Source organism: Mastigoproctus giganteus, chromosome 7 (assembly GCF_048544385.1).
Source record: "Mastigoproctus giganteus isolate SK-2022 chromosome 7, ASM4854438v1, whole genome shotgun sequence".
In the NCBI taxonomy this organism is placed as follows: Eukaryota; Metazoa; Arthropoda; class Arachnida; order Uropygi; family Thelyphonidae; genus Mastigoproctus; species Mastigoproctus giganteus.
The window spans coordinates 13,038,640-13,053,544 of record NC_143581.1 but is presented as its reverse complement, the minus strand read 5'-3'; the positions used below and the strand labels follow the sequence as shown (position 1 = coordinate 13,053,544).

Here is a 14,905-nt window from a genome sequence, read left to right as displayed (position 1 = left end):
GGCTGATTTGCATTAAAAAAAAATATTTTACATTGAATTCAAATTGCATGTTTTGAAGGATGTAAAAAAATCTAAGTTTCAGGGAAGAAAATTCACAATCAATCCTCACATAGAATAGGCTATATTATGTAGATGTCAAAAGAATGCCTATTTCTCCTGTATTTACAGGAATCAAACATTAGCCTTTTTCACAATGTGTAGATGTAGTCAATGAATTAGCCATGAGGCTAGTTCACTGAAAAAAGAAAATCTTTCTGTTTCTAGATAAATGAAAATCTTGGTTTGGGATGTTTCAGAATATGTACCGAAGCAGCTAAAGCTATAAGGCATCAATATGTCATATCTGTTGTCGTTTAGGCACAGCATGTATTCTTTCTTGAAAAATTCAGACAAATTGAATGATGATATGATGACTTATGATGCGCTATGACAGTACAAGTCACTCCTCAATGAAATATTTATTGAAATAGTATGAGGAATAACTAAAGGTACATTGAAAAATAATTTTAAAGAATTACAAAACTTATTTTTTCCATTAATAAGAGATTTCTTTTTTTATTTTTCATACAAACAGTGACATTTTACAAAAACTCACCATTTAAAAATAATGCAATTAAAAAGAACAGGTGTTATTAAAGAAAATTACACAAAAATTGAACTTGTATTACAGCATTCTTACCTGGAACAATGCCATTTGTTGCAATTGCACTTAATGAAATACAAGTAGTGAATGTCTGGAAAAAAAAAAATAAAAGAGATGATATATTTATTTAGCAAAGTTAAACAGAATTCTACTGCATTGTGTATTGCCACTTCTACATAAAACCTGTAGTACTAATATCTATGACTCTTTTCTCTTATGGTTCACTAATTTCCTTAACTATTCTGTTTTCCTCCATTCTGACAAATCTAGTTTCTGTGCACAGAAGTGTATAAATCATTATTTATTTATTTTTCAGTTGATTGTAAGATACAATCGCCCCTTGTACAACATGCAAGCCAGAGAGGAAATTTCTATAGCTATTATGAAGATAATAGATATATCTTTATTTGTCAACTACATTTATCAAGATGGAGGAAAAAAGGAATAGTTAAAATTAGTGATGTACATATCATATACAAATATTTCAATAATGGTTAAAATGAGTGATTAATATATTAATATTTTAGATAAATAGATACATAAAAACTGAAAAAATACAATAACACAACAAACAAGTTTTTTGAGGACTATATACTCAGATACAATGATGCATGGCATATCACTCGCTAACATTTTCTTGTGGTCGGTTCCATCAATAACACAATGCAGACAGCAAATTGCAATCATTGGCATTTCATAAGCACATTGTCTCCTTTTAACTATATATTAGAAATAAAAATTCTATTATTTGTAACTTATTCCCATTTTTCTAACCTACCAGCATGTAACCGTTCCATTAAGATAAGTTAGATTATGGAAAGAGATGAGAAAAAGAAGAATCAAATATCAAAAAGAGCAAGAAATATCAAAAACCACTCTTTTTACCAATAAAACCTTATTGTAGACCTTTTACCATCAGAAAACATTGCTATAGAGCTGGTACAATTGGCCAAGCAACATCGATTTTTAAAATTTTCTCATAAAATTTATGACATGATGTGCCAGTACAGGAACCCCCCGACTTATGTAATACTTGACTTGCAAATTCAACTTTACATAAGTTTTTGCCAGCCGGTGCAAACTGAAAAAAATATGGAAACGTATTTTGAATCTGTAGGTATAAATGGAGGTATTGTGAAAATAGAGTAATGTGAACCCAATAACATATTTTTTTTGTAATTCATTCCAAGTCCTTGGAAGTTGAAAATTTTGCTATATTACTATGTTATTTATCTCTCTAAAAAGTCATATTTATAATGGAAATTGTACTACACTTTCATCGTTATCATATGTTCTTCCATTATAAGAATCAATTTTGAATGCCTTTGTGATATTTTTCTAAAGCATGTTTCTAGAAGTCATGACCAAAAAACAATTTGCACTTTCCAGTTTATTGGGCTTTGCTTTTCTGTTAGTGCAATCTATTATAAATGGGTAGTAAACTCCATTTTATTGCATTTGCGATAATACCGATAACTGCAATTGTGTGGGTTTTTATGCTATTATGGTGAAATGTGTTCCCCTTCACTGAAATCTTCAATCATAAAAAACAAATTTTCAGAAACTTCTCTTCATTCCTATTTATGTATTACAATGATGAAGGGAAAGGGACCAACGGAAAGTGCAAGTGCTGGCAGTGCCAGGAAACAAAACAAAATTGATGTAGAAATGATGATGAAAATGATTAAGAAGTATGAAGCAGGACAAAGTTTGTCATCTATTGCAAGGGAACTAGGTCTTGCTGCTTCAACAGTGAATACTATTTTAAAGGACAGTGCATGTATAAAAGAACATATCAAAGGATCAATGCACTTAAGATCAACAGTCACACACTAGTCAGACTTTTGTGGATTTATTGGATGATTGTTTTCTGCAGCAGCATGTTCGAGAGGCAACCAGAGAAAGTAATACTCTTGATCTGGTTATCAGCAGTGATCATTCGTGTATTAAGAATTTGCAGATAAAGGAACCACTAGGTGGCAGTGATCACAGTGTGCTGAAGTGGGATTTACTCAAAGAGGTAACTACCGTCAGGGGTAAAGGAAAGGGTTTTTGCTTCCGTAAAGGGGAGTACAGTGGTCTCAGACAGTTTTTAAATTCTGTACAGTGGGATCAACTGACGATGTTACAAACAGTAAATTCTAAGTGGGAAGCATTCAAGGAATTAATCGTGGAAGCTACTAGACTTTTCATACCGATGAAGAAATATTGTTCAAGGTTTAGGCCTAAATGGTTATCAAATGAACTAATGAGACTCGTGACAGAGAAGAAAAATGCATGGGATGCATATAAATTATCAGGCGACGCAGAAGCCTGTAGCAGATATAAGCTAGTCTGTAATCAGGTCACAAAGGAGGTTCGGCAGGCAAAGGCGGATTACGAGAAATCTTTGGCAAAAGATGCTAAGAAAAACAGCAAGGATTTCTTTACTTATATAAACTCTAAAAGGAAGGGGATGAATATGATTGGTCCACTTGACATCGATGGTTCGACTGTTGATGATCCTGCTCAGATAGCAAACAAACTGAATGAGTATTTTGCATCTACATTCACACGTGAGGAATTATTACAGTTTGAAAATGGAAGAAGGTTATCAAATTGTAGCAGTGTGCTTAATGATTTTGTAATAACTGAGAGCAAAGTGGAGGAGAAATTGTTGAAGTTAAACATAAGAAAGGCACCTGGGGTGGATGGGATCTATCCAGTTATATTAAAGGAGGCGGCAAAGCAACTAAGCAAACCCTTAGCCATAATTATGAGAGCATCCTTGGATTCAGGGGAGGTTCCCACGGACTGGAGATGTGCAAATGTATCCCCAATTCACAAAGGAGGTTCGAAGGGTGACACGAGTAATTACAGACCAGTTAGTTTAACTTCTGTTCCGGGTAAAATAATGGAGTCACTGGTTAAAGATGCATTGCAGGATCATCTAGACAAGACTGCAGCAATAATTCAGACACAGCATGGGTTTGTTAAGGGAAAGTCTTGTCTGACAAATTTGATTGGTTATTATGATGTGGTCACAAAGGAACTGGATGCAAAAAATAATTTTGATATCATATACTTAGATTTCAGGAAAGCTTTTGGCACTGTTGCGCATGGAAGACTACTGTACAAATTGGAGCAGAATGGTATTAAGGGTAAGTTGCTACAATGGATAAAAGGATGGTTAAGTGGGAGAAGACAGAGGGTGGTAATCAATGGGTGCTGCTCTTCGTGGACTAATGTTATTAGTGGAGTCCCACAGGGTTCGGTGTTGGGTCCACTGTTGTTTTGTATATTTATCAATGATATTGATGAAGGTATATCAGGCTTAATGTTGAAGTTTGCAGATGACACGAAGGTTGGCAGGGTTGTTAATGACAGTAATGGCAGTGTGCTACTGCAACAGGATCTAGATAATTTGGGCAGATGGGCTAAGAAGTGGCAACTGAAGTTTAACCTTGACAAATGCAAAGTACTGCATATGGGTAGAAGTAACCCCAGAGAAACGTACCAACTGTGTGGTACTACACTTAAGGTGGTAGAAAATGAAAAAGACCTGGGAGTAATTGTGCAGTCAGATATGAAGTTTTCTGAGCAATGTAGACAGGCTGCTAGGGCAGGTCATGGGGTTTTGTCAATGATATATAGGAATTTTGCTAGCAGGGAAAAGGAGGTGATTGTCCCTCTGTATAAGGCAATGGTCAGGCCACGCCTTGAGTACTGCGTACAGGTCTGGAGGCCTCATTTTAGGAAGGATGTAGATTTGCTTGAGCGTGTACAGAGAAGAGCAACACGATTGGTGAGGGGAATGAAGGGATCCTCTTACCAAGAGAGGCTTAAGTTCTGCAAATTGCAGTGGCTGGAGACTAGGCACCTGCGCGGTGATCTGATTGAGGTCTATAAGGCCTTGAATGGGTTGAGCACGCGGAATTCTGATGGGATCCTCCCACTTGTTCAGAATACGAACCTACGGGGACATAAGTTCAAATTAAGAAAGGATAGATGTAGAATAGATGTGCGGAAATTTGCCTTTAGCCAGCGGGTGGTTAATTGCTGGAACAAACTTCCATCTGTCGTTGTGGAAGTTGATAGGTTAAATAAATTTAAGGAGGAACTGGACAGGCATTTGGAGGGTATGGTGTGATTTTTTTTTTTTTTTTTTTTGGCTGATGCTGCATAAGCTCCTACACTTGCTTTCTTGCATCAAGTGCCACTACTACTACTACTACTACTACTACAGTGATCACAAAACAGCGTTCAGGTTCTATATCGAAGATGGAACAGCTGCTAATAATATGGATCGAAAATCAGATTCAGAAACAAGTGCCTCTGAGTCCAATGGCCATTCAAGCAAAAGAAATAAGTATTTATGAAGATATTAAGGATAAGTACAGTGAACACCAAGCCAAGCTTCTGGCAATCAACAGGTGGTTTAATAAGTTCAAGCATCATGCTGGTTTCCAAAACATTAAAGTATTTGGTGAAGTTGCCAATGCCAATTCTGCAGCTGCAGAGAAATTGTGGTGTTGGAAAAAAATTATTGATAAAGGCGGCTATTCAACGCAGCAAATTTTTAACTTTGACAAGACTGCTCTATATTGGAAAAAAATGCCGGATCAAACATACATTGCCAAATAGGAAAAGACAATGCCAGGTTTCAAGGCTTCAAAAGATAGGGCAATGCTCTTGCTTGGGGCTAATGCAGCGGAAGATTACAGATTAATACCACTGCTTGTGTACCATTCTGGAAATCCTCATGCATTTCCGATTAAACCAGAGAGCATGAATAACAATATCTCTCTTTGAGGATTGGTTTTAATGCTGCTTCAGTCCCAAGGTTGAAAAATATTGTAAAGAAAACGACGTTCCTTTCAAGATTTTGCTTCTATTAGATAATGCTCCTGGACATCCTATGTATCTAGTTGATTTCAATTCCAATGTGAGAGTCATATTTCTACCGCCAAACACGACTTCACTCATCCAACCTATGGATCGGGGTGTTATTTTGAATTTAAAAGCATACTATTTATGCTCAACATTTGCTCAGGCATTGTCTGCAGTAGATGGTGAGAAAAATTTTATATTAAGAGACTTTTGGAAATCTTACAATATTTACCACGGCATCTTAAACATTAATAAGGCCTGGATAGAAATTACTAAAATTTGTTTAAAGGGTGCATGGAAGAAAATATGCCCATGGCACATAAGAGGCTTTGAAGGATTTGAAAAAGATGAATCATATGAAGAGGTTACAGATAAGATTGTAAAGGTTGCAGAGCTACTTCAGTTGGAAGTTGTTGACAAAGATGTGGAGGAGTTAACAGAGGAAGAAGAGAAGGAATTATATAATGAAGAACTTATTAACTTGCAGGCAGCGATAGTGAAAGAAGAAAATCCTGATGAAGCTTAAGATGAACCAAATGAGGAGCCAAGATGCTTCATCACCAGAGAGATGGCAATGGCATTTGGTGAAATTGCATTGACAATGGCAAGGTTAGATGAAGTTTGAAAAGATGGATCCTGACAGCGAACGATTCTTAAAAGTTAACAGAGGGGTGAATGATATGCTTGCTTGCTACAAAGAAATCTACGATGAAAAGAAAAAAGCCACCGTCCAGTCATCCATTAATATGTTCTTTTGTAAGGTTGAGCGGCTGACCTCTCTAAATCTCCACAGCCCTCAACCTCCGAAGCGCGTACTTATCAGCTGAAGACGTCGATTCTGGCATGATGCTTGGGAGGTAAAACTTACTGACGTTATCCTTGTCTCCTCCCTTTTTTTGTAATTTTATAATTTCGGAATTTTTTAAATTGCGTGCTTTTGTAATTTTTCCTGCACATGAGATAAAAAATTGAACAAATACAATAAATAATTCTATTCACATGTTCGTTGAACATTTCTTTTTAGATTCAATCAATTCAGTGAGCACAGTTGCGAGTGCTGCACAAGCATTGGGGAAATTCCATCTTACGTAGCGTTATGCAGAATGCAACCCTTACGTTAATTGGGGAGTGGCTGTATACTGATAATATTACTTGTTAGATAAATTTGCTACATGAAAGAATTCATTCTCTCACAAGGATGAATACTTTAAACACATTCTAATTTGCAACAAATGGCAAACAGACAGACAGTCTGACATCGGTTTCTTGTTGCAGTCTTTCTACATTACTAGATTTAAGGCTTCTTTCACATGTGCACACACACACACACACACACACACACACACACACACACACACACACACACACACAGTTTTCGAAAAGTCTGAGATCATTGTACTTTCTGTGTATGGCTTCACCATTATGGCCACACAAAACTTCCAGCTATTGTTACTTCTATACTGTTCCCTGACCACTTATAGAGAAATTGGAAAAAAACAATTTCTTTTAAATTGTTCAGGGAAGCATATCCTTATATTTACAGTCAGTCAGTAATCCAAAGCGTCATGGTATAAAACTTCATGTTTTAAAAATGGAACAAGATTTGTGTTATTTTTAGCACTGTTTATACCAAATATTATGGTGGTAGTGGCATGTGATGCAAGAAAGCAAGTGTATGAGCTTATGCAGCATCAGCCAAAAAAAAAAAAAAAAAAAAAAATCACACCATTCCCTCCAAATGCCTGTCCAGTTCCTTCTTAAATTTATTCAACCTATCAACTTCCACAACGACAGATAAAAGTTTGTTCCAGCAATTAACCACCCGCTGGCTAAAGGCAAATTTCCGCACATCTATTCTACATCTGTCTTTTCTTAATTTGAATTTATGTCCCCTTAGGTTCGTAATCTGAACAAGTGGAAGGATCCCATCAGAATTCAGCGTGCTCAACCCATTCAAGGCCTTATATACCTCAATCAGATCACCGCGCAGGTGCCTAGTCTCCAGCCACTGCAATTTGCAGAACTTAAGCCTCTCTTGGTAAGAGGATCCCTTCATTCCCCTCACCAATCTTGTTGCCCTTCTCTGTACTTGCTCAAGTAAATCTACATCCTTCCTAAAATGAGGCCTCCAGACCTGTATGCAGTACTCAAGGCATGGCCTGACCATTGCCTTATACAGAGGGACAATCACCTCCTTCTCCCTGCTAGCAAAATTCCTATATATCATTGACAAAACCCCATGACCTGCCCTGCCAGCCTGTCTGCATTGCTCAGAAAACTTCATATCTGACTGCCCAATTACTCCCAGGTCTTTTTCATTTTCTACCACCTTAAGTGTAGTACCACACAGTTGGTATGTTTCTCTGGGGTTACTTCTACCCATATGCAGTACTTTGCATTTGTCAAGGTTAAACTTCAGTTGCCACTTCTTAGCCCATCTGCCCGAATTATCTAGATCCTGTTGCAGTAGCACACTGCCATTACTGTCATTAACAACCCTGCCAACCTTTGTATCATCTGCAAACTTCGACATTAAGCCTGAAATGATTTGGTTTATACACACTTAAATAAGCTACGAAATAAATAAAAGTATATGTGATATAATACTTACAACACAGCATGAAAGAAATACAATTAAAAAGGCTAATGGAATGCCAGCAGTACCAACAATCCAGACCAAGCGGATGAAGAAAATGACTCCAAATATATTTTGAATACATGGCAAGTAAACTCCAGCAACAGTACCAAGATTGGCTTTCTGAAAGAGAAAAGAATAAATTTGCTACGTGAGAGTAACATTCATTAACTGCAGCAAATTAGTATCAGTAAGACCAAATGATGCAAGGAAACTTAATTTTTACTGCATCAGCTTAAAACACATAAATAAATTAATAATAATAATAATACGATACAATACATTATTTATTAGTCTTCATCAATTAAATTACATCAAAAACTCATTAAGAATTGCAGAATCCTTATCAACAAGTTATTGTTACACAATTACTTAGACCCAATTCTCAAACCCACTTCCTAAAAAGGAAGGAGGAAAGAGTACAAAAAAGATCAAAAATTAGTAGATTCCACCAAACCAAGATAGAGAACAACTAACAATAACAATTCTTATGGTAACTCATTAAATATTAAAAACTTCCATAAAAATAATTTCATCTGAGTGTCAGTGATTGCCTAATCTTAAAATCCAACTTTGACAAACAGTTATTTAAAATGTAATAAGGATATCTTGTTCCATATTTATTTAATGGTTTAGGATGTTGGAATAAATAAGCCCTTGTGTGACGTAAACTGTAATTTCTTTGTACACTCTTTATTTCATTAAAGTTTTTTAAAATTGAATTAAATAATAATTTCTGAATAGGAAATAATATTTTAAATTGTAATAAAACACCTTTCCTTCTGTTAATGTCATTCCATATATCACTTCCAATAACTAGTTTTTGTATCCTTTGTATAATTTTATTCATCAAAAGTAATTTAGAGGTATTCAGAAATAATAATAATAAATAGGGATGCAATGGCCCAGTGGTTACGACACTGGACTACCAGCCTGATGGACCCAAGCTCAAGTCCCGCTTTGGCGGAAGTGAATGAGTCTCTATCACACTGGAAGACTCGTACAATAATAGTAATAAATTATAATAATACAATAAAATAAATAATAATAAAAACATCGCAAAAGTTGTTCCAGCAAACCTACCTTCCCTAAGGTCAGAGTGACAACTAAGGCAGATAGTGGTGTCATCTGATGCCACTCCTAAGAATTAATACTATCACTGGACATAAGTCAAAGCTAAACAGGTCCACCTCCGTAAATGGATGATGTCAAAGGAAAATAATCATACTGCATTGAGTGTGGTGCAGGATAAAGTCTCTCACATTCAGGCCTCAGGCAGAGAGGTCGGTTCAAAAAGTTGGAGACAGTGGAGCAAGTGCCGCTGTCCCCCGTATGGCTACCACAAGAGAAGGGTAAGACCATCCAAACCCACCAACTGGAAGTGCTTCCTGCGCAACTGTGCTAGTGACCACCCAGGAAGAAAACACTGATGCATGAAGTGCCGCATTGAAATGAATATGTACATCATGTGAGCATACTATGAAATAATCAAGCTAGAAACTGATATGATAATGTACAGGTCGAACTACATATGAAGTGGCTGGAATGATTCCTGGATATTCTAGGTCACCAAACAGTGAATAGCAGACCAGAGAAGGACCATCATCACGAAGAAATTGATAGCTCCTGCAACCTTGGAAAAAATCAAGCAGGAAGTGAGTGATCACTACAAAGAACAAAGAATATGGACAACACAAAACCAGAGCATCTGAAGTGAAAAGAGACAAGGTTATGATATCCAGAATAGACGACGAGTGGAATAATGCCCTAAGAGAGTTCGAAAGACCCACGTGATACCGAAGCAGAGACCCAATAGAATCCTGTGGAGAGTCACAAACCACCTCAATCAGCAAATAATACCACATTACCTCAACAACAATGGTTCAACACTGGAGGTCATCCACACAGCCATATAACTGTGCTGCCATAGCAGCCACAAGGATTCAATTCCTTCTTTTTTCAACAGCAGAATTGAAAAAAGAAGGAACTGCCAGCTTCGGAAAGAAGACGTCAGAAAAAGATAGAAGAATTAAGAGTCAAGGCCAACTGACCCAGTACCAACGGGATAATAGGAGTAAGAAATCAATTGGAAAAGTGAAGAACTCCTCAAGTGAGACAGCATCCACAGCAAGCACAAGACCAAAAATCGGAGAACAGGAGAATATTTGGACACACTGAAGCAGAACCCCTTCACACTCTGCAAGACTACACCAATACAAAGAGAGCTCCCAGAGGAAAATAAACAACGGAATCTTCAATGAGGACAAAAGAGCCTCCTTCTACAGTAGTCTTGGAGAAGACGGGAAAGATGGAAATAGACCACCTGAACAGAAGTCCATCTAAGAGTTCTGGGGCAAAGTATGTAGCAGTGAAGTAAGACATAACAGCCGAATCCCCCTGGATAGAACTAGAATGGAAGAAAACCAAGGATGTACAAGAGATGAGAGAGTGGGAGATTCAGGAGGAAGAAGTAAAACAGTTAGTATTAGTATTAGCTACATGGTGCAAGGAAGCCTGAGGCTTATGCTGCACCAGCCGAAAAAAAAAGAGAAGAATGATGATATCCAGCTGAGGACCCTGGGTGTGCCAAGCCCATACTCACCAGATGTGAGCCCCTGGGGCTAAGTTGATAAGGAACTCCCACAACTGGTGAACCCAGGGAATAGATAAGATCCACTACTACTGGTATAAGAAGTACACTTGAACATACAAGACAGAGCAGTTAACCTAAATGATAAGCACCCAGAGACAATCCCCAAGTTTTTCACTCAAGGAATCACATATCTGAAGCCTAAAGACCAAAACGTTGGAGACAGAAAATACAAGAAACCCAGCCAAAGTGGATGGGCAAAATATGCAAGTAGCAATTAACCATAGATGCCGAAGTTATAGAGCAAGCCTACAAGAAGCGCTGCAACCTGTACATGGCCTACATCGATTATTGCAACGCCTTCAACTCTGTGCCTCATAGCTGGCTAAAAGAGGTACTAGAGATCTACAAGTCAATCTGACAGTAACAAAATTTCTAGAAGCAATTATGGAAAAATGGAGTACTACCATTAAGGTCAAGAATGCCACAACCAGACTATCCCCATCAGGAGAGGAATCTTTCAAGAAGATGCCGTGAGTCCATTGTGGTTCTGTCTAGCACTCAACCTACTATCACCATGATCAACAGCAGCAAGTATGGATATAACCTCAAAGAAGGAATGAAAAAGCTGTACATCCTCGCCCACCTGATGTACATGGATGACATCAAGCTCTATGTCGCAACCGAGAAGCAACACTAGCAACTACTGATCACTGAAGAATTCAGAAATGATATCAGGATGGAATTTGGTCTAGACAAATGCAAGACCCACAGACTGCATCAGGGGAAATTAGTCAGCCGAAACTACCAGCTGCAGACTGGTAAAGATTGAAGCTATGACAGAGGGAGAGACCTACAAATACCTGGGGATGGTGCAGGCTCAGCAGTTACAGCACATGGCCTGCCTGACTGAAAAATACCATCAGAGACTTGGAAGCCTGCTGAAAGCAAAGCTGAACAGAGGGAACACAGTTAAAGTCATAAACACCTATGTAGTCCCAATGCTAACATACTCCTTTGGGATCATAGATTGGATTAACACTGAGCTGATTGGTTTAACACCAAGGATATCATGAGAAAGACAAGGACAATGATGACCAAGAGCTGCCAACACCATCTGAAGTCAGCCACTTAGAGACTGACAACAGCTCGGAAAGAAGGAGGAAGGGGCATGATAGAGCTCATCGAGCAACAGAAAACAACAATAGCTAACCTGAAAGATTACTTTCAGAAAAAAAACAGCAGCAGTCTACCAGGCATAAGGAAGATAGACAAGTGGCACACCCCACTCAACCTAAGAGAGTAGTCCCCTCCTGCCCAGACAGCACAAACAATGCTAGAAAGATAAAGAAATTATTTCATTAAAAACATCCCAAATGAAAATACTTATTGAATTTGATATTTATCAAAATCATTTACTTACATGTACAGAGTTGTTCAAAATTATGAATCAATAAATGGAAAGAGTTTCTATCATTAGTACTTTATTATTAACATTATTTATTTATGATTATTAACTACAAAACAATATAAGCTTCAAAACAAGTTGAACAGGAAAATCTCTACCTCTATTTGAAACTAATTAAAGCTTTAAAACTAAACTGAAAAGGTTGTTAAGGAATTCCTTCAAACATCTATTTCCAAATGGGAGACAAAACCATATTATTAGAGAAGTACGGTAGGAAAAATGGAATACAATATAAAATTAAAATTACTTTCCAACATAATTCTCTAATAATATTAGTAGGGGAAGATATATAATTATTTTTAGTTAATTTATGTATTTTATTATTATTTTTTTTTCCTGGTAGATATGTATGGACTATTCTGTACTGGTGTGTGTGGTTTTGTTGTTATTTGTTTGTTCTTTGTACAGCTCTCTCTCTCTCTCTCTCTCTCTCTCTCTCTCTCTCTCTCTCTCTCTCTCTCTCTCTCTGCATATGAAATAACATTCCTTTGTAGGCTGAATAAATTTGCATCTTTTAAAAATCAGTAAGTTGCCTGATTAATAAAAATTTGTCTTTTCTAAGTTTTCCTGTTTTTAATTCCTTTATTGCATGATTCAATAAAGGAATCAATTCAATCATCATAACACATTATAATAGCATATTAAATTGCAAGTGGTATTTCACAAACAAACATCCACCTCAAAAACATCACTTACCTTAGGAGGAACTTTAACATCGTGATCAGAAACATTTGGAATAGTTACATTATAGTTTGAAAGTGAGCTAAGGAGAGTTGATACTCTTGGTCTTTCTGGCATTTCTTCCTAAGAAATTTAACCAGGAATTATCAGTGCTAAAAATAATACTAATTTTTTTGTTAATGTAGAACATATGAACATATGAATATGCAATAAATTCTTCATTTTTAGATTTATATTAGGAAGACACAAATGGAAATAGTAAAGAAATAGTTTTAATGTGTTATGCTGAAAAAGAATCATATTATTTGCAATTAACAAAATTATAATCAGTTCAATAGCAGTCTTACAGGTATAATAAGAAACGTGCTATAGCTAGCACAAATCTGGACAACTATTATGCAGCTAGTTTCTGAGTGTGATATTGAGCAAATGCTTCTTTCTCAAGACCTGATATGGCACGGGTCTCAAGAAGCTGCTGCTCAATGTTGCAATCAGATTTTAAAAGCTTACAAGAAAAACAAGAGGAATTCCCATCATTACTTTCTTAGCAGCTAGTTCCCAGTGTTCTGGATATATAATTGGATTACATTTTATGACACTGGATGGGTAAGTTTATTGTCAACCAAAAATAATAATAAAATGAAGATTAGCATTAGTTGAGGCATATGATGCAAAAAATCAAGCTTTTACAGAATCAGCCTTTCGTTCCCATTTCACACATCCAGTCACTCCAAATGTTTGTGTAGTTCAGCCTTAAATTTATTTAAGCTATCAACTTCCACATTACATGGAAGTCTGTATCAGCAATCAACTACCCATTGGCTAAAGGCAAACTTCTGTACATCTATTCTATGTCTTTCCTCAATTTGAATCTATGCCCCCTCAGGTTCTTAATCTGAGCAAGCAGAATTATTCCATCAGCATTGAGCCTGCTCAAATCATTCAAGGCATTATACACCTTGATCAGATCACATTGCAAGTGCCTAGTCTCCAGCAACTTACAGAACTTTAGCCTCTCTTGGTAAGAGCACCCCCTTTGTTCCTCCCACCAATCTTGTTGCCTTTCTCTGTAATCATTCCAGCAACTCTACATCCTTCCTAAAATGAGGCATCCAGACTTTTTTGCAGTACTCAAAGTGTGGTCTGACCATTGCCTTATACAAAGGGATAATCATCAACTTGTTTCTGCTAGCAAAATTCCTATATATCATTGATAAAACTCCATGACCTGCCCTGGCAGCACATCTGCACTGTTCAGAGAACTTCATATCTGACTGCACAATTACCCCCAGGTCTTTTTCACTTCCCTGAGTGTAGTACCACACAGTTGGTATTTCTCTGGGATTACTTCTATCCATATGCAGTATTTTGCATTTGTCAATGTTCAACTTCAGTTGCCACTTCTCAGCCCATCTGCCAAACTTTTCTAGATACTGTTGCAGTATCACACTACCATTACTATCATTAACAACCCTGCCAACCTTTGTATCATCTGCAAACTTGGACATTAAGCCTGATATACCTTCATCAATATTATTGATAAATACACAAAACTACAATGGGCCCAGCACCGAACCCAGGGGAACTCTGCTAATAATATTAGTCCATGTAGGGCAGTGTCCATTTATTACCACTTTCTGACATTTCCCACTCAACCATCCATTTATCCATTGCAGTAACTTGCCTTTAATGTCATACCACTCCAATTTGTACAGCAGTCTTTCATGTGCAACAGTATCAAAAGCTTTCCTAAAATCCAAGTATATGATATCAAAATTATTTTTTGCATCCAGTTCCTTTGTGACTACATTGCAGTATCCAATCAAATTGGTCAGACAAAACTTCCCTTTACAAAACCATGCTGTGTCTGCACTATCACTGCTGTCTTGTCTAGGTGATTCTGTATCACCTCCTTAACCAGTGACTCCATTATTTTCCCCAGAACAGAAGTTAAACTAACAGGTCTATAATTATTTGTGTCATCCTTTGAACCTCCTTTATGAATTGGGAATACATTTG

At 37.0% G+C, this 14,905-nt stretch overlaps 1 protein-coding gene across 1 annotated transcript in view; it reads right to left on the bottom strand.

Annotated features, from left to right (window-relative positions):
- Nucleotides 1-14,905, bottom strand: part of LOC150082531 (solute carrier family 12 member 4-like) — a 208,503-nt gene that overhangs the window by 152,678 nt on the left and 40,920 nt on the right. The window contains exons 3-5 of the mRNA XM_090378670.1: nucleotides 12,902-13,009; nucleotides 8,124-8,270; nucleotides 680-734 (exon numbers count right to left, since the gene is read on the bottom strand). Of these exons, the coding sequence (XP_090234796.1) occupies nucleotides 680-734; nucleotides 8,124-8,270; nucleotides 12,902-13,009 (310 nt within the window). The remainder of the gene's footprint in view (nucleotides 1-679; nucleotides 735-8,123; nucleotides 8,271-12,901; nucleotides 13,010-14,905) is intronic.